The sequence below is a fragment of the Oncorhynchus masou genome, chromosome 18 (genome assembly GCF_036934945.1).
Source record: "Oncorhynchus masou masou isolate Uvic2021 chromosome 18, UVic_Omas_1.1, whole genome shotgun sequence".
Classification (NCBI taxonomy): Eukaryota; Metazoa; Chordata; class Actinopteri; order Salmoniformes; family Salmonidae; genus Oncorhynchus; species Oncorhynchus masou.
This window is the reverse complement of record NC_088229.1, coordinates 64,108,528-64,131,229: the sequence shown is the minus strand read 5'-3', so window position 1 is coordinate 64,131,229 and position 22,702 is coordinate 64,108,528. Positions and strand designations below refer to the sequence as shown.

Genomic DNA, 22,702 nt, shown 5'->3' with positions numbered 1-22,702 from the left:
CAACTTTATGGATGGTATTGTAACGCATAGGATCACTTTCATTACCTAAATCGGCTTACTGTTCATCTGAGCATTAGAAAGTATCAACATCTTATCATAAATAGTTTGTAAATAATCACCGGATATTTTAATGAATCATGAATCATACTGTAAAATGGCCTGGGTTGCTTTAGATAAAATCTAAATGAGTATATAGGAGAGTCCTCTGTACCTTGCTGTACAAACGCTCCATAGACTATCCAGATAGCACTGTGCAGGGAGTTGGACGCTTGGTTGGCGGGCTGCTGGTGTGGCACTGGAGGATTCTGGGTCCTCAGTGACTGCATCCTGCTTAGCAGGAAGATGAGAACTCCAACCACGGGGATGGCTGCAGCGATACACCCCCACACGGCCAGGTCAAACGGAGCGAACAGCGAGAAGATGTTGATCTTCTCCTCCGGTTTCTTCAGCAGGATCCCCACAGAGTAGTCCATGTAGCGCTTACTGAAGTCCACCACGCTTTCCCGCTCCGGAGTGATAGTAATAGCAGACACGGCCAGGTCAGCTCTCTGTGGAGACAGACAGAGAATAAGTATAGCTAACGTCCCCTGGTCAATTAGGGATGAGCGGGGACTGAATTCAAGTGGAAACCGTAATGGTCTCAAATGGCATTCTCTTCTTGGGGGTAATACAGCAGGTTGGTAGGTTTCACGGGTATTACAGAAAAGCTCACCTTGTTTATGAGCTCGCCGATCATTCCATTCCAGGAGCCGTTGGGCAGCTGCGAGCCGTACTTGCTGTCCGCCACCTGGTAGATCTCGTACTTGAAGCCCAGGATCTTGGCCAAGGCGTCGAGCACATCGATGGAGAATCCTTTGTACCGCTTAGGCTGACCAAGGATGTTTTCAGCAACCATGACAAATGGATCCTCCTACAAAATCAAACACAACATCAGATAGGAATGCTCGCAACATGAATTCAGGTGCAGTCAATGGTTATGTTTTAAGCAGCCGTGTTCGACGCATTGTTTTCAAGCTGAACAACATGGATACTATTTCCAATTCACAGCACATGGATGGTAACACAGTCTCACAGTGTCAACAGGATGTTCCTTACCAGTAGTGTTACTACTTTGACCGTCACTCCTTGCATGCCGTTCTCAATGCGACTCTCTTTCAGGCTTCCATTTAGACCATGGACTGAGTCCCATGTTGCCAGCTAAAAGAGAGAGAGAGAGAGAGAGAGAGAGAGAGAGAGAGAGAGAGAGAGAAATAGACACTTTCATAAATGTGTTCATAAAAAAAAAAGTTTAACCATGTTTTTAGCAAAAAATAGACCAATCTTTCAGGCTTCCAATCAGACGGAATGATCCCTCAAAATCTCCACCAGACACCTTTCGATATTCCAAACAAAGAAAAGCTGATACTTAAGGCTTCCTAAAGCTTCTTAAACTCTAGAGTAATTCATTTAGGAACATGAAAAAGGCATTGAAGATCACTCATTCCACCCATTTACATGTTTAGTGAAGGTGATAGATGGAATGGAACATGACAGTCATCTAGGTAACAGCTGACTGAGGCAGTGCCGTGCTAATGCACAGAGGAATAGTTCAAAGCTAAAGAAAAAAAATAATTAAACATATTTCCCTCTTGATCTCCTCAAACGGTATAGTGTGTGTGTGTGTGTGTGTGTGTGTGTGTGTGTGTGTGTGTGTGTGTGTGTGTGTGTGTGTGTGTGTGTGTGTGTGTGTGTGTGTGTGTGTGTGTGTGTGTGTGTGTGTGTGTGTGTATGTGTGTCTCATGCAACCATGTTTGATGCTGGTGAGAAATCTGAAATCCGCTTTGCTCACGTAGCATGCTGATTCATTGATTACTTGATATGAAATGTGTTTTCTGACTGCATTGCCTATAGACTAGTCCTCTGGCTGAAATTAAATGCAAGCAGGGAGGGTTGGGCTCACTGGTCAAGCCGTTCTGGCAGTTGAAACTAAACAGAACACCTCTATATGTGTGTCATGGATACCAGATACTCTTATCTGGGATTACATACAGAATAAAGAAGTACATTCATAGGCTGTTTGTGTGTGTGTGTGTGTGTGTGTGTGTGTGTGTGTGTGTGTGTGTGTGTGTGTGTGTGTGTGTGTGTGTGTGTGTGTGTGTGTGTGTGTGTGTGTGTGTGTGTGTGACCCATCATCACCCCTGCAATAACGGTTGATTAAACTCATATAATTTTATGAACAATTTCACACACTTATTCAAAAATCTGATTAATTTACTCCGGGTAACAGTGTGAAGTTAATAACCAACATAATCTTCAGCCTAATGTCATAATTATGCTATTTAACGTACCATGTAGGATAATTGTTATTTTACAGCACTCCCATGCAAAAAGGCATGCAGTATACAAACATAAACAAGCATAGGGAGATATACAATTGCACAAACACTCAGATATTAACCCTACAGATGTACAATCTGTTGCAGGAGAACTTTCCTGCAATGCAGGAAATGTAAACGTGTAATGTATATGAAGTTTAAAAGGCTTCTGAAGTTTGTCATATCCAATTTGACATTTCAGACTTGATTTTCCCTTACGAAAATTGTCTTAATTAAATATAATCCACATAATAATTCAAATGTCCTATTGTTGCTTGATTATGTTCCTGCTGTAGCAAACTGGCTCAAATTAAGATCCTACATCTGTACACATCCCATCACCCAAGAGATGTTTACTGAAAAATGTTACAGCACAATATCAATTACCATCAATATCAACAGCCAGTGAAAACATCACTGTGTGTGTATCATCATCATGGTCACCATCTTACATGTAAAGTGTACCGTGATTTCTTTCTATACTTGCCGTATGTAATCCTTTTTATCAGGATGAATGTGGATGAGCTAGCCTCACAGGCCCACAAAGAAAGGCTAACTGGAAAAACATGGCTTCCCCATGAGCAGCCTGAGGCCAGAGAGAAAACCATTTTTCTGAAGCAGCTGTCTTCTTGATGATCTCTAAATCGTTAGGGATTTCTTCATTATGTACATTAGGGCATATAGCACTACGGAATTGTTAAGGCCACATTTTTATGTTTTAGCTCTCCTCTCGGAAGTGGACAATACTAATGAAACTGGTTGTGACTATGATTATTATTATTTTATTTATTTTATTAATTGAATCAATTAACCCTCTAAGCCAGAGGCAGAGGGAAAATGATACATTTTAAATTAAATCAGCTGCCCTTTAAAGTGTATCACAATTTCAGTGATTCACTTTAAATGATATTATTGGCGTCAAGACAAACTTATTCTGTCATGCATGCCCTGCAGTCACATTGCAAGCTGCAACTTATTCATCGAAAGGAAGTGAGAAAAAGACATGGTTCTCAGTAGACTGAAACAGCTAAAAATGGCTATGGAAAGCAGGGTCCTAAACCATAGAGAAATCAGTGGCTCTGTAGCCTATTGCTTTAAACCCATGACAGTCTCACTTCATAAAGTCAATATTTATTCCAACCCCAGTGACAAGGTCAGGCCTTAACAACAAAGAAGGCCTCATAATAATGGTGGTAAGGAAACGGCATCAATCATCAAATGATGGATCACTTGTCAATGGAGTTTTATATATGGCTTTTATTGTGACCCACCATGTTGAACTTTATAATCTTTATCGACCCGGGTACATGTCAATCTGCACATGAATGGCTGCTTCTGGCTTTTCCCTCGGAAGGGAACTCTACTGTGGGCCTGTGATGTTGTGTCAGACTCTAGGGTTCTAACAGCTGTTTGAAAAGAAATCATGATGAACTCTGTGCACATAGAATCTCAGAAATGTGCAAAGGACAGAATATAATTTCATGTTTTAAGAGGAAAGTCACTTGTGCTTGGTTTTCGCATGCCAATTGTCATCATTAACCCCTAGCATTGTACTGCACACCACTGACACTCAGTTGGGCCATGATAGTACTATTTCCTGTTCTACTGGAAGACCAAAATCCTTCTTTATGGGAGCGCTCTTTTTCTTTTTTTAAGGAGTGACATTTTATTGGATAAAACTGAGGTTGAGGGGCACGATAGAGGAGAGAGTGTGCTGAAATAGCAATGGTCCGGATTCAAACCCATGCTCCAGCTGTGACCCGGAGGCAGCGGCTCAGACCGCTAGACCACCCCTAGGCCACAGGGAAGGCTCTTTCTGAGCAGCAGTCAGGCCAGACAAATCTGTGTCTGTACAGCATCCTGTCCTCAAGGTGGATGGATCAATGGTGGGTCAACGCGTCGTCAGTCATGCGCTTCCATGCATCCCTCTTCCCTTTGTAAAAATGTCAGGCCTCTCAGTCAACTGTGGCGTTGCTTTGAGTGGGTGGGGGAGCTAAATGCCACCGCGTGACACCTGCTGTGTCCGTCCCCAATACATGTCCTTTCACAGAGATGATCTAAAAACTGCTCGAGGCTGAGAGGGTACTGGTGTGACTATCTGTCAGGACAGCTGTATTGCATGTCAATGTATCACACTCATGCCTGCTGGCAAATGTTTCACGGGCGATCAAAATGACATTGATGTTTTGATGGATTACGGCGATGACAGAGCAGGTAGTTGCCTGGATTAATGTACCTGATTCGATAATGATTTAATAACATGCTAGGGGGAATTAGGAATATATTTGTCATTCTTGAAGAAATGAAATCACTCAATGTTTTAGTAACGGTTAATGGAAATAGACAGGCGTTTGTCAGTGTTGGTTATATCATGTTTGTTTACAAGAGGCTAACCTATAGTGAATGATTAAATGGCTCCCTTAGCCACATGGCAGCGCTGCTTAAGTTAGCATCAGGTACAATGTAGCTCAATCCTTCTCTAACAATGCAGCAGGACATCAGCCAGCGGTCCTTCATTTCGAGCTATAAAACGCATGGAGCTTAAAAAGCAACATCAACTCTGCTCTCCGCATCCTCGGAAAGCCCCCAGTAAAAGAATAAAAAATATTCTGTTGATGCATTGTTGGTGAATCCTCTCCTGTGTATGTCATTATTAGACTGTCTGCCTCTGATGTTTGAATCTCCACAGAAAGTTTTTTCTCTAGAGACAGTTCAAAGAAAACCATCTCTAAGTAAGTAATTAGTGTATGGCAAGGATTTAAATGATTAGAACGCCTGGTGGTTCTTTGTTCGTTTAAATGCAGGCGGGAGAGGAAAAATAACAATACTGCTACCATCAATAGACGTGGCCTAAATGCGTTGTTTATTTCTTCCTCATTAGCGCAAATGTAAATGATTGCAGATTTAAATTTGAATTGATCAGGGACGTTGAATATCACATGTATTATGGTGAATTTAAACTAATTATTGGGCTTTCATTTAATTCTAAAGTAGCACAAGCCAATCCTGGCCACAATGTTCAGACCTAGCTCAACTCATCAAGAAAAAACACACAATATCATTAGAGACTAATAGCGAAAAGCAAAATCTACAGTATCCCATGTCATTATTTTCGTATACTTATTACTTTGGGTTTCTGAATAGCAAATTGTTATTGCGAGGGATTGAAATTATCATGAAAGCCCTGCTTTTTCATCTCTTTTGTAATGGATTCATTTCAGAAGGACTTCTATTCAGCCGAATCCCTTTATGTTCCAAATGACTGTCTGTGTAATTCAGCTCCGCTCCAGCTCCTCTCCAGCTCCGCTTGCTTGTTAGTGGGCAGAGCCGCCACTGTAACAAGCCTAACAGGCACAAGAGAGCCAGGAGGATCCCTGTCTACCTTATCAAAGCCGTGCTACAAGCCGATAAGCCCCCTTCGTCTTTCAAATGGCCCACTGCTGGATCTCTATCTCTGTATTTCTCAATTGATAGACCAACAAAACACCTCTGTACAGAGACCGTCTGACACACTGGTGTCTCCCATGTCCCATCCACCCTCTCCTTTAACCCCCATCACAAACTTTATCACTGTGTCAAACCAAAGGAGATTACACCTCTCTGTCCTGGTCGAGATCTAATCACCAGGCCTAAAACCACTGGTGGGATCCATTCTTGATCTGTGGCTGAGTGAGCCATGTTGTGCTGTACTATCTCTCCCAGTCGGGAGTCCCCGCATTGCAGACATGAGGCAACACTGGCCTGTCTGCTCGTCACAGCTCTACTACACCACACTGCATGGTACCTGCTATCCATCTTCGTCGCTACAAAGCCAGTCATTGCGTGATGTGAATGCTACTTGCAGGACTTAAAGCCACAATCACTTTGGCTGCACTCGGTACTAGTCTCACACTGTGAGCAACAGTTAGGTTACAGCAGTGACGTCATAGCTTAATTTTTCAATGGATAAATATCGACTGATAAATAGAATTGAAGAGCTATCCAACTTTTGCGTAGCACGGCTTGGTTTGTTCATAACGGCGGTGCCAATCCTTGTATTGAATCGCCGTTATTGTTCTGAATATACGGCTCAGTTTTTCAAACCAACTGTCATAAAGGGATAAGCATTATTGTGCGTTACTTAGGTAAATGAGAACGCATCGTTAGCGAGTGTCGTAACTTTTACAGATACAAGATAAATGATGCTAATTATCAGTCAGCTCATTAACCCCTATTAGTCTTCCATCCTAATGGCCTTGTCGCAATCCCGAAAGGTTAATGGCAGTAGGGAGAGGATGTTGTAGGGACGTTCTACTATTTAACCAGTTCTTGCCAAGCTTGGGCCAAGCACTGGGGATTACTAAGCATAGATAAGCTGATGCTGTGGGTGTAAACATGTACTGTTGTGAACAATGTGCATTGTGACGCATCATCCTTTCTAAAATGTCTAATGCTCTGAAAATGCATGTGTATATTGATGTGTATAGTGTATATTGATGTGTATAGTGTATATTGATGTGTATAGTGTATATTGATGTGTATAGTGTATATTGATGTGTATTGTGTATATTGATGTGTATATTGTATATTGATGTGTATAGTGTATATTGATGTGTATTGTGTATATTGATGTGTATATTGTATATTGATGTGTATAGTGTATATTGATGTGTATTGTGTATATTGATGTGTATATTGTATATTGATGTGTATAGTGTATATTGACGTGTATAGTGTATATTGACGTGTATAGTGTATATTGATGTGCATATTGATGTGTATAGTGTATATTGATGTGTATATTGTATATTGATGTGTATAGTGTATATTGATGTGTATATATATATATTTTTTTTTCCACCTTTATTTAACCAGGTAGGCAAGTTGAGAACAAGTTCTCATTTACAACTGCAACCTGGTCAAGATAAAGCAAAGCAGTTCGACACATACGACACATGAGTTACACATGGAGTAAAACAAACATACCGTCAATAATACAGTATAAACAAGTCTTTATACGATGTGAGCAAATGAGGTGAGATAAGGGAGGTAAAGGCAAAATAAGGCCATGGTGGCAAAGTAAATACAATATAGCAAGTAAAACACTGGAATGGTAGATTTGCAATGGAAGAATGTGCAAAGTAGAAATACAAATAATGGGGTGCAAAGGAGCAAAATAACTAAATAACTTAAATACAGTAGGGAAAGAGGTAGTTGTTTGGGCTAAATTATAGGTGGGCTATGTACAGGTGCAGTAATCTGTGAGCTGCTCTGACAGTTGGTGCTTAAAGCTAGTGAGGGAGATAAGTGTTTCCAGTTTCAGAGATTTTTGTAGTTCGTTCCAGTCATTGGCAGCAGAGAACTGGAAGGAGAGGCGGCCAAAGAAAGAATTGGTTTTGGGGGTGACTAGAGAGATATACCTGCTGGAGCGTGTGCTACAGGTAGGAGATGCTATGGTGACCAGCGAGCTGAGATACGGGGGGACTTTACCTAGCAGGGTCTTGTAGATGCCATGGAGCCAGTGGGTTTGGCGACAAGTATGAAGCGAGGGCCAGCCAACGAGAGCGTACAGGTCGCAATGGTGGGTAGTATATGGGGCTTTGGTGACAAAACGGATTGCACTGTGATAGACTGCATCCAATTTGTTGAGTAGGGTATTGGAGGCTATTTTGTAAATGACATCGCCAAAGTCGAGGATTGGTAGGATGGTCAGTTTTACAAGGGTATGTTTGGCAGCATGAGTGAAGGATGCTTTGTTGCGAAATAGGAAGCCAATTCTAGATTTAACTTTGGATTGGAGATGTTTGATATGGGTCTGGAAGGAGAGTTTACAGTCTAACCAGACACCTAAGTATTTGTAGTTGTCCACGTATTCTAAGTCAGAGCCGTCCAGAGTAGTGATGTTGGACAGGCGGGTAGGTGCAGGTAGCGATCGGTTGAAGAGCATGCATTTAGTTTTACTTGTATTTAAGAGCAATTGGAGGCCACGGAAGGAGAGTTGTATGGCATTGAAGCTTGCCTGGAGGGTTGTTAACACAGTGTCCAAAGAAGGGCCAGAAGTATACAGAATGGTGTCGTCTGCGTAGAGGTGGATCAGAGACTGACCAGCAGCAAGAGCGACCTCATTGATGTATACAGAGAAGAGAGTCGGTCCAAGAATTGAACCCTGTGGCACCCCCATAGAGACTGCCAGAGGTCCGGACAGCAGACCCTCCGATTTGACACACTGAACTCTATCAGAGAAGTAGTTGGTTGATGTGATGTGTATGTTGATGTGTATAGTGTATATTGATGTGTATATTGTATATTGATGTGTATAGTGTATATTTATGTGTATAGTTTATATTGATGTGTATAGTGTATATTGATGTGTATATTGTATATTGATGTGCATAGTGTATATTGATGTGTATAGTGTATATTAATGTGTATATTGATGTGTATGGTGTATATTGATGTGTACAGTGTATATTGATGTGTATATTGATGTGTCTATTGATGTGCAGTGTATATTGATGTGTATAGTGTACCTTGATGTGTATAGTGTATATTGATGTGTATAGTGTATATTGATGTGTATAGTGTATATTGATGTGTATAGTGTATATTGATGTGTATATTGTATATTGATGTTTGGTGTATATTGACGTGTATATTGATGTGTCTATTGATGTGCGGTGTATATTGATGTGCATTTTGATGTGAATAGTGCATATTGATGTGTAAGTGTATATTGATGTGTATAGTGTATATTGATGCATATATTGTAGATTGATGTGTACAGTGCATGTTGATGTGTATAGTGTATATTGAGGTGTATATTGATGTGCGGTGTATATTGATGTGTATTTTGATGTGAATAGTGCATTTTGATGTGTATAGTGTATATTCATGTGTATATTGATGTGTAGTGTATATTGATTTGTATATTAATGTGTAAATTGATGTTTAGTGTATATTTATGTGTATATTGGTGTATGTTGACATGGACATTGATGCGTAGTGTATACTGATGTTTACATTGATGTGTATAGTGTATATTGATGTGTATATTGATGTGTATAGTGTATATTGATGTGTACAGTGTATATTGATGTGTATTGTTTATATTGACGTGCATATATGTTGTGTATATGCATGTGTATATTGGTGTATGTTGACGTGTACATTGATGCGTAGTGTATACTGATGTTTACATTGATGTGTATAGTGTATATTGATGTGTATGTTGATGTGTATATTGATGTGTATAGTGTATCTTGATGTGTATAGTGTATGCTGATGTGTATATTGATGTGTATATCAATGTGTAGTGTATATTGATGTGTATATTGATATGTGGTGTATGTTGATGTGTATATTGATGTGTATATGTATGTGTATAGTGTATATTGATGTGTATAGTGTATATTGATGTGTACAGTGTATATTGATGTGTATTGTTTATTTTGACGTGCATATTGATGTGTATAGTATATATTGATGTGTATAGTGTATATTGATGTTGATGTTGCTGTGTATACTGGTGTGTATATTGATGTGTACAATGTATATTGATGTGTATTTTGATGTATATAGTGTATATCGATGTGTATAGTGTAAATTGATGTGTATATTCTAGTGTATATGTATGTGTATAGTGTATATTGCTGTGTATGTTGATATGTGGTGTATATTAATGTGTATATTGATATGTATATTGATGTGTATATGTATGTGCATAGTGTATATTGATGTATATAGTGTATATTGATGTGTACAGCGTATATTGATGTATATTGTTTATATTGATGTGCATATTGATGTGCAAAGTCTATATTAATGTGTATAGCGTATATTGATGTAGATATTGCTGTGTATACTGGTGTGTATATTGATGTGTATAGTATATAGTGATGTGTATAGATGTGTATACAGGGTCATCTGTGAAATGGTTAACTAAAACAATTCATGATTAACACATACAGAGGCTTTCACTTCCTTGTCTTTGACCTCCTTCCTTCCCACACCCAACTTTGGCGAGCTTGAACTGTAATGCTTGGACTTAATTCTGGGGATTACTAAGAATATACAGTATGTACAGTGCATTCAGAAACTATTCAGACCTTTTGACTTTATCCACATTTTGTTACATTACAGCCTTATTCTAAAATGGAAGCAATATTTTTTTCTCTCTTCAATCTACACACAATACCCCTTAACGACAAAGCAGAAACAGGTCTTTAGATATGTTTGCAAATGTATATAAAAAAACAGCAATACCTTAATTAAATAAGTATATAGATCCTTTGCTATGACACTCGAAATTGAGCTCAGGTGCATCCTGTTTCCATTTATCATCCTTGAGATGTTCCTACAACTTGATTGGAGTCCACATGTGGTAAATTCAATTGACTTCACATGATTTGGAAAGGCACACACCAGCCTATATAAGGCCCCACAGTTGACATGGCAGAGCAAAAACCAAGCCATGAGGTCAAAAGAAATGTCCGCAGAGCTCCAAGACAGGATCGTGTCGAGGCACAGATTTGGGGAAGCGTACCAAAACATGTCTGCAGCATGGAAGATCCCCATGAACACAGTGGCCTCCATCATTCTTAAATGGAAGAAGTTAGGAACCACCAAGACTCGTCCTAGAGCTGGCCGACCGGAAGGGCCTTTGCCAGGGAGGTTACCAAGAACCTGATGGTCACTCTGACAGAGCTCCAGTGTTCCTCTGTGGAGATGGGAGAACCTTCCAGAAGGACAACCATCTCTGCTGCATTCAACCAATCAGGCCTTATGGTAGAGAGGCCAGAAGGAAGCCACTCCTCAGTAAAAGGCACATGACAGCCCACTCGGAGTTTGCCAAAAGGCACCTAAAGGACTCTCAGACCATAAGAAACAAGATTATCTTGTCTGATGAAGCCAAGATTGAACTCCTTGGCCTAAATACCAAGTGTCACACCTGGCACCATCCCTATGGTGAAGTATGGTGTTGACAGCATCATGCTGTGGGGATGTTTCCAGCGTCAAGGACTGGGAGACAATTCAGGGTTTAATGTGCGCTTTAGGGCCTTCCTCTGACACTACCTGGTATAGAGCTCCTGGATGGCAGGAAGCTTGGCCCCATTAATGTACTGGGCCGTACGCACTATCCTCTGTAGTGCCTTGCAGTCGGAGGCCAAGCTGTTGCCATACCAGGCAGTGATGCAACCAGCCAGTATGCTCTCGATGGTGCAGCTGTAGAACCTTTTGAGGATCTTTTGAGGACACATGCAAAAAAAATTGTCTCCAGAGTGGGAATAGGTTTTGTCATGCCCTCTTCACGACTGTCTTGGTGTGCTTGGACCATGATTGTTTGATGGTGATGTGGACACCAAGGAACTTGAAGCTCTCAACCTTACCACCTGGGAGCGGCCCGTCAGGAAGTCCAGGATCCAGTTGCAGAGGGAGATGTTTAGTCCCAGGGTCCTTAGCTTAGTGATGAGCTTTGAGGGCACTATGGTGTTGAATGCTGAGCTATAGTCAATGAATAGCATTCTCACATATGTTTTCCTTTTGTCCAGGTGGGAAAGGGCAGTGTGGAGTGCAATAGAGATTACATAATCTGTGGATCTTTTAGAGCGGTATGCAAATTGTGTGGGTCTAGGGTTTATGGGATAATGGTGTTGATGTGAGTCATAACCAGCCTTTCAAAGCACTTCATGGCTACATACGCGAGTGCTACAGGTCGGTAGACATTTAGACAGGTTACCTTAGTGTTCTTGGGCACAGGGACTATGCTTAAAACATGTTGGTATTACAGATTAAGGGAGAGGTTGAAAATGTCAGTGATGACACTTGCCAGTTGGTCAGCGCATGCTCGCAGTTCACGTCCTTGTAATCCGTCTGGCCCTGCAGCCTTGTGAATGGTGACCTGTTTAAATGTCTTACTCACATCGGCTGTGGAGAGCGTGATAACACATTCTTCTGGAACAGCTGGTGCCCGCATGCGTGTTTCAGTGTTATTTGCCTCGAAGCGAGCATAGTTTAGCTCGTCTGGTAGGCTCGTGTCACTTGGCAGCTCTCGGCTGTGCTTCCCTTTGTAGTCTGTAATGGTTTGCAAGCCCTGCCGCATCCGACGCGCATCGGAGCCGGTCTAGTATGATTCAATCTTGGTCCTGTTTTGATACTTTGCCTGTTTAATGGTTCGTCAGAGGGCATAGCGGAACTTATTATAAGCTTCCGGGTTAGACTCCCATTCCTTGAAAGCGACAGCTCTAGCCTCTAGCTCAGTGTGGATGTTGACTGTAATCCATGGCTTCTGGTTGGTGTATGTATGTACGGTCTCTGTGGGCATGACGTCATCATTGCACTTATTGACAAAGCCAATGACTGATGTGGTGTACTCCTCAATGCCATAGGAAGAATCCCAGAACAGATTTGCCAAATGGAGGGCGAGGGAGAGCTTTGTACGCATCTCTGTGTGTGGCGTAAAGGTGGTCTAGTGATTTTTTCCCTCTGGATGCACAATTAAAATGCGGATAGAAATTTGGCAATACAGATTTAAGTTTCCCTGCATTTAAGTCCCCGGCCATGAGGAGCGCCTCCTCTGGATGAGCGTTTTCCTGTTTGCTTATGACGGAATACAGCTCATTGAGTGCGGTCTTAGTGCCATCATCAGTCTGTGGTGGTATGTAGACAGCTACGAAAAATACAAAAAACTCTCTAGGTAGATATTGTGGCCTACACCTTATCATGAGATACTCTACCTTGAGCAAAACCTCGAGACTTCCTTAGATATTGTGCACCAGCTGTTGTTTACGTATATGCACAATCCACCCCTTATCTTACCAGACGCCGCTGTTCTCTCCTGCCGATACGGAGTATAACCAGCCAGCTGTATGTTGATTATGTCGTTGTTCAGCCACGACTCCGTGAAGCATAAGATATTACCATTTTTAATGTCCCGTTGGAAATTTAATCTTCCTCGTATGTCGTCAATTTTATTTTTCAATGATTGCACATTAGCTAGAAGAATAGGAGGGGGGTTATTCAATCGCCTATGAATTCTCAGAAGGCAGCCCGAACTCCGTCCTCTTTATCTCAGTGGGGTATTGTGTGTAGATTGACGAGGGGGAAAGAACAATTCAATCCATTTTAGAATAAGGCTGTAACGTAACAAAATGTGGAACACGTCAAGGCGTCTGAGAACTTTCTGAATGCAGCGTATATGATGTAAATAACATGCATCATGACGCATCATATATTAGAATTTCTTGAGAGAGATATAAAAAGGTAGGAAAAAATAGAAAGGTAGAAATTAGAAAGTGGTAGCAAAGCGAGAAATGTCATGCCTGTTAGGGCTGCATTGAGTGGTCAAAAGGGAATGAAGTCAACAGACAGAAATAAGGAATAATGTTTCAATCTCTATTTAGGGTCTAATCTATAAGACGTTTCATCTGAGCGAAATTGTTGCCTTGTGAAAAATAGCTTGCTAAAGGCATCGACAGGTAGGGATGGAGATGGAGTTTTAGATAAAGAGAATGTGAAGAATGAAGAAGGGCAAGATATTAAGAAACCAACTGGCATGTTTTTCAGTTTGCGGCATGGTTGCAACATGGTCACAGCTTTACCATGTGCCTTTTACTGAGAAGTGGCTTCCTTCTGGCGACTCTACCATAAAGGCCTGTTTGGTTTAATGCTGCAGAGATGGTTGTCCTTCTGGAAGGTTCTCCCATCTCTACAAAGGAACTCTAGAGCACTGTTAGAGTGACCATCGGGTTCTTGGTCACCTCCCTGACCAAGGCCATTCTCCTCCGATTGCTCAGTTTGGCCAGACGGCCAGCTCTAGCAAGTCTTAGTAGTTCCAAACTTCGTCTATTTAAAAATGATGGAGGCCACTGTGTTCATGGGGACCTTCAATGGTGCAGAAATGTCTTGGTCCCCTTCCACATATCTGTGCCTCGACACGATCCTGACTTGAAGCTCTACATACAATTCCTTCGACCTCATGGCTTGGTTCTTGCTCTGACATGCACTGTCAATTGTGGGACCTTATATAAACAGGTGTGTGCCTTTCCAAGTCATGTCCAATCAATTGAATTTACCACAGGTGAACTCCAATCCAGTTGTAGAAACATCTCAAGGAATGATCAATGGAAACAGGATGCACCTGAACTCTATTTCGAGTCTGATAGCATAGAGTATTTCCATTTGTGGAAACCTGTTTTCACTTTGTCATTATGGAGTCTTGTGTGTACTAGATTGATGAGGATTTACAAAAATGTAATGCATTTTACAATAAGCCTGTAATGTTACCAAATGTGAAAAAAGTGAAGGTGTCTGAATACTTTAAGAAGGTACTGTACATTAATCTCTTCTCAGGGGCCTAGCTTGTTGGAAAAGGGTGGATCCCAGCAATAATGAACCACAACAGGACTGAGTGCACTTGCAATACTTTGTTGTTGTTGATGTTGTAATTTATCATATACTCTTATCCAAAGCAATTTACATTAGTGATTGCATATATTTTCATACTTTGTTCATACTGGACCCCCTCGGGAAGTAAACCCACAAACCTGGCATTGCAAACGTCATGCTCTACCAATTGAGCCACACAGGACCATTAGCTGTCGTGTCCTTTCATTGCATGTAATACATGCCCATGGTATTAAGGGGAGCTACAGTAGCATGATGTGCATACGTGGGTCCGTGATTGGTTGCATGCATGTGTATGGGTGTGCGCCAGTGGAGGCTCCTCAGAGGAATTTCTGAAAATGTTAAATAGTGAAACATTTAAAAAAAAGACCATCCTCAGTGAATTTCTGAAAAATGTTAATAGTGAAACATAAAAAAAAGACCATTGTCAGTGAATTTCCCAAAAATGTATACAATTATCCTTTTTAGATATAACTATACTAAATATATTCAATGTCATCAAATAATTTATAAAAACAAACTGTTTTGCAATGATGGTTTACAGTAGCCTCAACAGCACTCTCTGGGGTAGCACCATGGTGTAGCCGGAGGACAGATAGTTTCTGTCCTCCTCTGGGTACATTGACTTTAATACAAAACCTTGGAGGCTCATGGTTCTCACCCCGTTCCATAAACTCACACAGTAATTATGACAACTTCCAGAGGACATCCTGCAACCTATCAGAGCTCTTGTAACATGAACTGACATGTTATCCACTCAATCAAAGGATCAGAGAATGAATCTAGTTCTGAAAGCTAAAGCTAGCTAGCACTGCAGTGGATAAAATGTGGTGAGTAGTTGACTCAAAGAGAGAGACTAATTTGAACTAACAGTTTTGAACTAATAAAAAAATGTAAATGAAGGAGAAGGCAGAGAGAGAGCTATCTGTCATTGAATTTAATTGTTTCACTTTCACTTACTTAGCTAGAGAATGCAGCTAGCTATTTTAGCCTAATTCAACACCTGGCTCAAACAGAGAGGGATGCTATGTTAGCTAGCTGGTTATCGCTATCAAACACTGGAACTCTTCCAAGTCAAGATAACCTTTTGGTTGTATTAATAAATTGCCACCGAGGCCCACCGGTGTAACTGCTAAATTGCTTGCTGTACACTGTACTGCATCTTTGTAGCAGGTTTACTAATGCATTAGTTCTAGTATCTAGTTCTAGTGACTATGACGTTAGCTAATATGGTGACAACGATGTAGGCTGTGTGTTGCAGTTAGCGGTTCTGATACGAAGGTTTGGCTTGGAATGTTTTTTTTTGCCTGGTCATAGACAGCTGTTGTGATTTGCACAATTCCAGAAGCGAAGGGCGAAGGTGAGATGAGCAGAGCGTGTAGATGCGAGAAGGAATTATACAACAAGCAAAGTGATCATGCTGTTTGTATGTGGCTGCTATAAAAGTGAATTGTGTTTGCGGGTGATCAAGGGTATATTCAATCAGCTAATTCTGTTGAAAAATGTTTCTTAAACGGAAGCAAACGGAATGAAACAGGGATAAACATACCTGAATTTGTTCAATAGAAACTCTTGTTTGCAACTGTTGGTGTAATTATTACACCCTAGCTTAGATAGATGCAGGCAAGCGTGTGCAAGGCGGTATTGAATGTGGCACTGTCTGTCACCTTGATTACCAAAAACATTCTCTAGACCTGTACACGTACATTTTAAACATTAATTTGTAGGCTAGGTTGTAGCAACCTCATGATGGGTATAGGGACAATTCAAGGATCATCTAGGAGCTTAAACCTATCGATGTTATACTGAGCTGGGTAAAGGGAATATGAATGATAGTCATCCAAAATGTTAAGGCTAATATGTTAGGGCAACGTCACTGGAGTGCATGTGTATGTGTGGCTGATGGCTGTGTACCCTAATGGCCATAATGTGATACATTGGTTTCATAATTCGAGTTGGGATGCTGGGTGATTCAATCGGCATTGCCATTGGTTTGCCTCGTTCCGCTTCCCTGTAATTTACATTACTCCTTATTCTCCATGATGGACCAACAAAAACAGTTGCACGAACCAACCAATGCGAAAACCCTATGAAACACATGTCAAACACAAAGACCGCAGGCAGAATCCGGACCATGACGCATTTCTATCTAGGCCCTGCAACGATTTGGATTTTCAATACATTTTGGCCCGCTTCCATCACTGCAAGTCACAGCAAGCACTGCCAACATGCTGCATGCCAAATGGAAGTGCCTTGCCACACACCCACCCCTCTCCCAGACCCACACACATACCCACACATAAGCACACACACCCACACATGAGCCAGCCAGTGCACTGTATAATATCATCACTAATGGCATGGACCAAATCTTCTACCGGACCTAAAGTTGAAGCCGGTTGTAGACCCATGCCAAGTTTTGGTTGCAACAGGTCATTGCTGCAGAAAATGTCATACAGGTTGTCAAAATGTTATAAGATACGGATTCACGTGTGGGTATAAATTACTACTAAAGGACAATACGACACACAAGCGAGTCTAAATGAGTCAACAGTTGAGTCATTTACTTAATGAAATTACAGCCTGATGCACTCACATTTGTGAATTCAACTTCAATTGTGCTACTTTCGTGTGTTTCGTTTATCGCAAGCAGCGGAGGGAAAGTGTACAGACACAGACACAAGACCTAGCTAGGCTACTAAAATGTTGCAGTGTGGCATCAGTTTTTAAAGCTTGATAATGAATAACCAAGGAGAAAAAAACATAATACTCTATGTCTGGCCCGCAAATTCATTGTGTTTTTTCAATATGGCCCTTGCGCTGATAGAGTTTGACACCCCTGCTATAAAACGCTATGAAATTTAAAAAAAATATGAGTCAATAAAGCACTTGATAAGCAGGCTTTGACACTTTCCTCCTAAAAATTTAGCCTTAGGCAATGGCTGACATTTCTCCCAATCATGGAGCATGTCCCTGGTATGTGGGGAGTCGTATGGAGACTTTCACATCTGATAGGCATCCTCCATTTTAATGATGTCTATCTTCTCCTCAGCGCGCACCAGTGAAAGCAGCATAGAAGGAGAGTGTATCAACAGCAGAATACACTCTACCCAGCAAACCGGCAACATTACCAGAACATTGTTAAGATTCCCATTAAGTTCCAGTTAGGATGATAACATCCATTTTATAACAAAATATTTTATTTTCCAATTTAATGTTGTTGTTTTTTATATTCTTGGAATGTTGTCCTAACATTCACTTAAATGTTGTGCACAACATCTTTATAAACCATTACAGAATATTCCCCAAAAGTTTTCATAAATTTTCAGGTAAGGTGATGTACCAGTAACGATTTCCCAGCAAACCAAAATTGGTTCTGTGAAAAGTTTCCAGAACATCTGTTAGGTTGCGGCAAAAACTGACCATTCGTGGTGATGATTATAGAATGTTTGTATAAAATGTTCCAGGAACACATTTCTTCTGTTCTTTAATGGTTCCCAGAATCTTTCATTAGATTGTGGGAACAGCCCGCTGGGAACATTGTGGGGAAATCACAAAATATGCGTTCTCAAAATGTGCTGACGTTAAGATGTTTGTATTCAGGTGCACAACAAGTGGTGTAACAGGGAAGCATATAGGAAATTGCAAGCTTTTGCTCTCCTGACTTGGAATACTTGGTCATCAATTGTCCCCCTTTTAACATTCCATGAGAGTTCTCAGGGATTATCGCCATGGCTGTGTACATCCCGCCCCAAGCCAACACCAAAAATGCTCTCAAAGATCTTCATCGGACTGTGAACCAACTGGAGGCCGCATACCCAGAGGCAGTGTTCATTGTCGCGGGGGACTTCAACAAAAGTCATTTGAGGGCAGTGCTCCCAAATTATTATCAACATATTAACTGTCCAACTCCGCAAATTCCACGCTTGCCCACTGCTAAACACATTTAGACATTGGTATAAGGCCCTCTCCAATCCTACTTTCCTCAAATCTGACCACGACTCCATTTTGCTCCTCCCAGCTTACAAACAAATACTCAAGAGGAAAATTCCGGTGATCAGGTCTGTACAGCGCTGGACCGACCAATCAGATTCCAAGACTGTTTTGAACACGTGGACTGGAATATGATCTGGGTCACCTCTGGGATAAAATCAATGACTATGCCAACTCGGTCACCGGATTCATAAAAAAATGCATAGATGACGTGATACCGATGGTGTCTTTCAAAACTTAAAGTGCCGTTATTTTAAGTGACTAGTGAAATCCATTTATTAAACATATTAACTGATTTAAAAAATGTGGATTGTTGGCAGCCTTGACGGAAAACTGAAGGAGAGAGATACTGCTTATAAACACGGCAAGGTGACCGGGGACAATTGAATGGTTAAGCAGTACAAATACAACCAACGCAGATCAATCAAGATTGCGAAACACAAATATAGGGAGAAAGTGGAGGAGCAATTCAGTGGGTTGGACACGAGGCGTTTGTGGCAGGAGCTTCTAACAATCACGGATTACAAAGAAACTCAGTCACATCGCGGACACCAACGTCACCCTACTGGACGAGCTAAAAACCTTCAAGTCTAACGACTCTGAGCTGCTGAGGAGAGCCCCTGAGGACTACGAGGGAAACAAGCTTACAGTCTACAAGGAGGATGTATGTAAGTCACTCAAATGTGTTAACCCTCGCAAGGCAGCCGGCCCTAGCCACACCCTCAGAGCATGTACAGACCAGCTATCTGTTGTATTTTCAGACATCTCTCTCTAGCACAGGCCGTTATCCCCATCTGCTTCACAATGAACTTCACAACTGAACTGAATGGCTACTGACCCGTAGAACTCACTTTAGTAATGATGAGGTAATGATGGCACACTAGACCCTCTCCAATTCGCCTACTGCCCGACAGATCCACAGACAATGCACACTGCCCTCACCCACCTGGACAAAAGGAATGCATATGTGGGGATGCTGTTCATCGACTACAGCTTGGCCCTCAATACCATAGTGCCATTTAAGCTCACCACAAAGTTTACAGCCCTTGGACTAAACTCCTGCCTATGCAACTGGCTCCTGGACTTCCTGATGGGCCGCCCCCAGGTGGTGAAGGCAGGCAACATTACCTCCACACTGATCCTCAACACAGGGGTCCAACAAAGGTGCATCCTCAGTCCCATCCTGTACTCCCTGTATACCCACGACTGTGTGGCCTCAAACAGGTCCAACTCCATAATTAAGTTCACTGACGACACGCCAATTGTAGGCCTGATTACCAGCAACTACGAGATAGTCTACAGGAAGGAGGTAGGCACACTGATGGCATGGTGCCAGGTTAACAACCTCTCCCTCAAAGTCAGCAAAACAAAGAAGCTGATTGTGGATTTCAGGAGGAACCAGGCTGGGCAAGCCCACATCCTCATCTAAGGGGCCATTGTGAAGATGGTCAAAAATGTCAAGTTCCTCAGCATCCACATCGCCAAGGAGCTGAACTAGTCTAAACACACAGACAACGGAAAATCAAATCAAATGGTATTGGTCACATACACATGGTTAGCAGATGTTAATGCGAGTGTAGCGAAATGCTTGTGCTTCTAGTTCTGACAGTGCAGTGCAGCAATGTGCAGTACCATAATGTGGTGAGGAAGTCAAGAGGCTGAATAAATTTGGTGTGTCCCTCGAGGACCCTCACAATGTTCTACAGGAGCACCATCAAGAGCATACTGCCGAGTAGTATAGGAGCATCATGGCAAAAAGTGAAAGACTGGCCAGTAGCTTCTACCCCAAACCGTCAGGCTGCTGAATAGCCACCACTAGTCAGTATTATTATTTTTGTCTGGTTTTGGGAAATACAGTTTAAGCCCTCATTGTCCGAGACAGAGTCAAGACCAAGTAAATATGTATCCGACATAAAACAGATACACTCAATATATGGTCTTGAGACTGGACTTGAGTACTATAACCGTGATTCCCATCAGACTGTTCCCAAAACCTACTGAAACATTCTAGAAACTTTTAAAGAACAAACAAAATGTTTTATGGGAAGTTCTTGTAATATCAGGTGAATGTTTTTGCTCTCTAAAAGAAACATTGTAGAATCATCTGCCCAACTGGACAGTTTTTGTGCTTTGCGAACATATCTTTTGTGATGTCCCCACATTGTTCTCAACAGACTGTTCCCACAACCTAATGAAGAATTCTGGGAACCTTTAATAAATCCTCTTGAAACTAGGGGGCACTATTTTCATTTTTGGAAAAATAACGTTCCCGAAGTAAACGGGATATTTTGTCAGGACAAGGTGCTAGAATATGCATATAATTGACAGCTTGGGATAGAAAAAAATATTGTCTGTGAGTGTAACAGAACTGATATTGCAGGCGAAAGCCGGAGAAAAATCCAATCAGGAAGGGACTCTTATTTAGAAAGCTCTGCGTTCCTATGCGTCCCTATTGAGCAGTGAATGAGATATCAACCAGATTCCTTTTTCTATGGCTTCCCTAATGTGTCTAGTGTCACAATACATAGTTTCAGGCTTTTATTTTGAAAAATGAGCCTGAACGTCAACATTGCGTCAGTGGTCAGCTGGAGTCTCTCAGAGTGTTTTGTGCATAAGGGACAAATGCGACCATTGTTTCTCTCTTTCCTACTAAGAAGCCACCTGTCCCGGTTGATATATTATCAAATAGATGTTTGATAAACACCTTGAGGATTGATTATAAACAACGTTTGCCATGTTTCTGTCGATATTATGGAGCAAATTTTGAAAATTTTTCGGCATGGTCGTGTCAGCATTTTCTGATCGAATTCTCAGCCAAACGTGAAGAACTAACAGAGTTATTTCAGCAACAAAATATAATATTTTTGGAAAAAGGTACATTTGCTATCTAACTGGGAGTCTTGTGAGTGAAAACATCCGAAGCTCATCAAAGGTAAACGATTTAATTTGATTACTTTTCTGATTTTCGTGACCAGATTGCCTGCTGCTAGCTAGGCATAATGCTATGCTAGGCTATCGATAAACTTACACAAATGCCTGTCTTGCTTTGGCTGTAAAGCATATTTTCAAAATCTGAGATGACAGGGTGATTAACAAAAGGCTAAGCTGTGTTTCAATACATTTCACTTGTGATTTCATGAATATGAATATTTTCTAGTAATATTTATGTCCGTTATGCTAATTGGTGTCAGTTGATGACAACGCTCCCGGATCCGGGATGGGTAGTTACAAGAGGTTTAAATTAAATGTGTTCTAGGAACGTTCTTGAGTCATCAGACAAATGTTTTATACAAAAATTCTAGAATCATCACCACGACTGGACAGTTTTTGTGTTAAAAGAACATTTCACAGAAACCAATTTTGGTTTGCTGGGTAGTCAGTGAGGAGAAACAGAGTTGGTCTCTTCCCTATGGGACAGAGGAGTACACAGTGTCCCGTAATAGTGCTCTTCTTTTGAATATATCTACTGAAGGAACCAAATAGGGCGCTGGTGGAAGGTAATGCCCAATATGGGAAATATAGAGTATTATATGACGCAACAGCATTCAGTGTGTGTTGCCATGGCCACATACAGAGCTTTGTTGACAGTGGCCCCGTAGCTGCTTGTCCTACAGTCGTTATTACAGGATGCTTGGCATGTTCTCCCTCAGCCACTACTGACTGGTGTTTGATCAGGCCACTCATGTTAGGGAGCAGGAAATTATAGGCTGGCAAAAGCACTACATTAGCTGAAATAATGTGTGTGATTGAAATACAGTAATAGCTTAGCGGTATAGTAGCATGTTATTGTATGGTAGCCTCATAGAAATAGAAGTCAATTCATATCTAATTTCTATGGGTAGCCTACTCATTTTGAGTTTTCATGTCTTAAGATGTCGTGCTGAAGCACTTTACAGTCATTCATGTCATTCATGTCCTTCATGTTGTTTATGTCATTCATGTCATTCATGTCCTATGGTGTTTTCAACTAATGG

At 41.3% G+C, this 22,702-nt stretch overlaps 1 protein-coding gene across 1 annotated transcript in view; it reads right to left on the bottom strand.

Annotated features, from left to right (window-relative positions):
• grid1b (glutamate receptor, ionotropic, delta 1b) overlaps window positions 1-22,702 on the bottom strand; it is a 387,649-nt gene that overhangs the window by 33,836 nt on the left and 331,111 nt on the right. The window contains exons 9-11 of the mRNA XM_064924197.1: window positions 1,096-1,197; window positions 713-910; window positions 212-548 (exon numbers count right to left, since the gene is read on the bottom strand). Of these exons, the coding sequence (XP_064780269.1) occupies window positions 212-548; window positions 713-910; window positions 1,096-1,197 (637 nt within the window). The remainder of the gene's footprint in view (window positions 1-211; window positions 549-712; window positions 911-1,095; window positions 1,198-22,702) is intronic.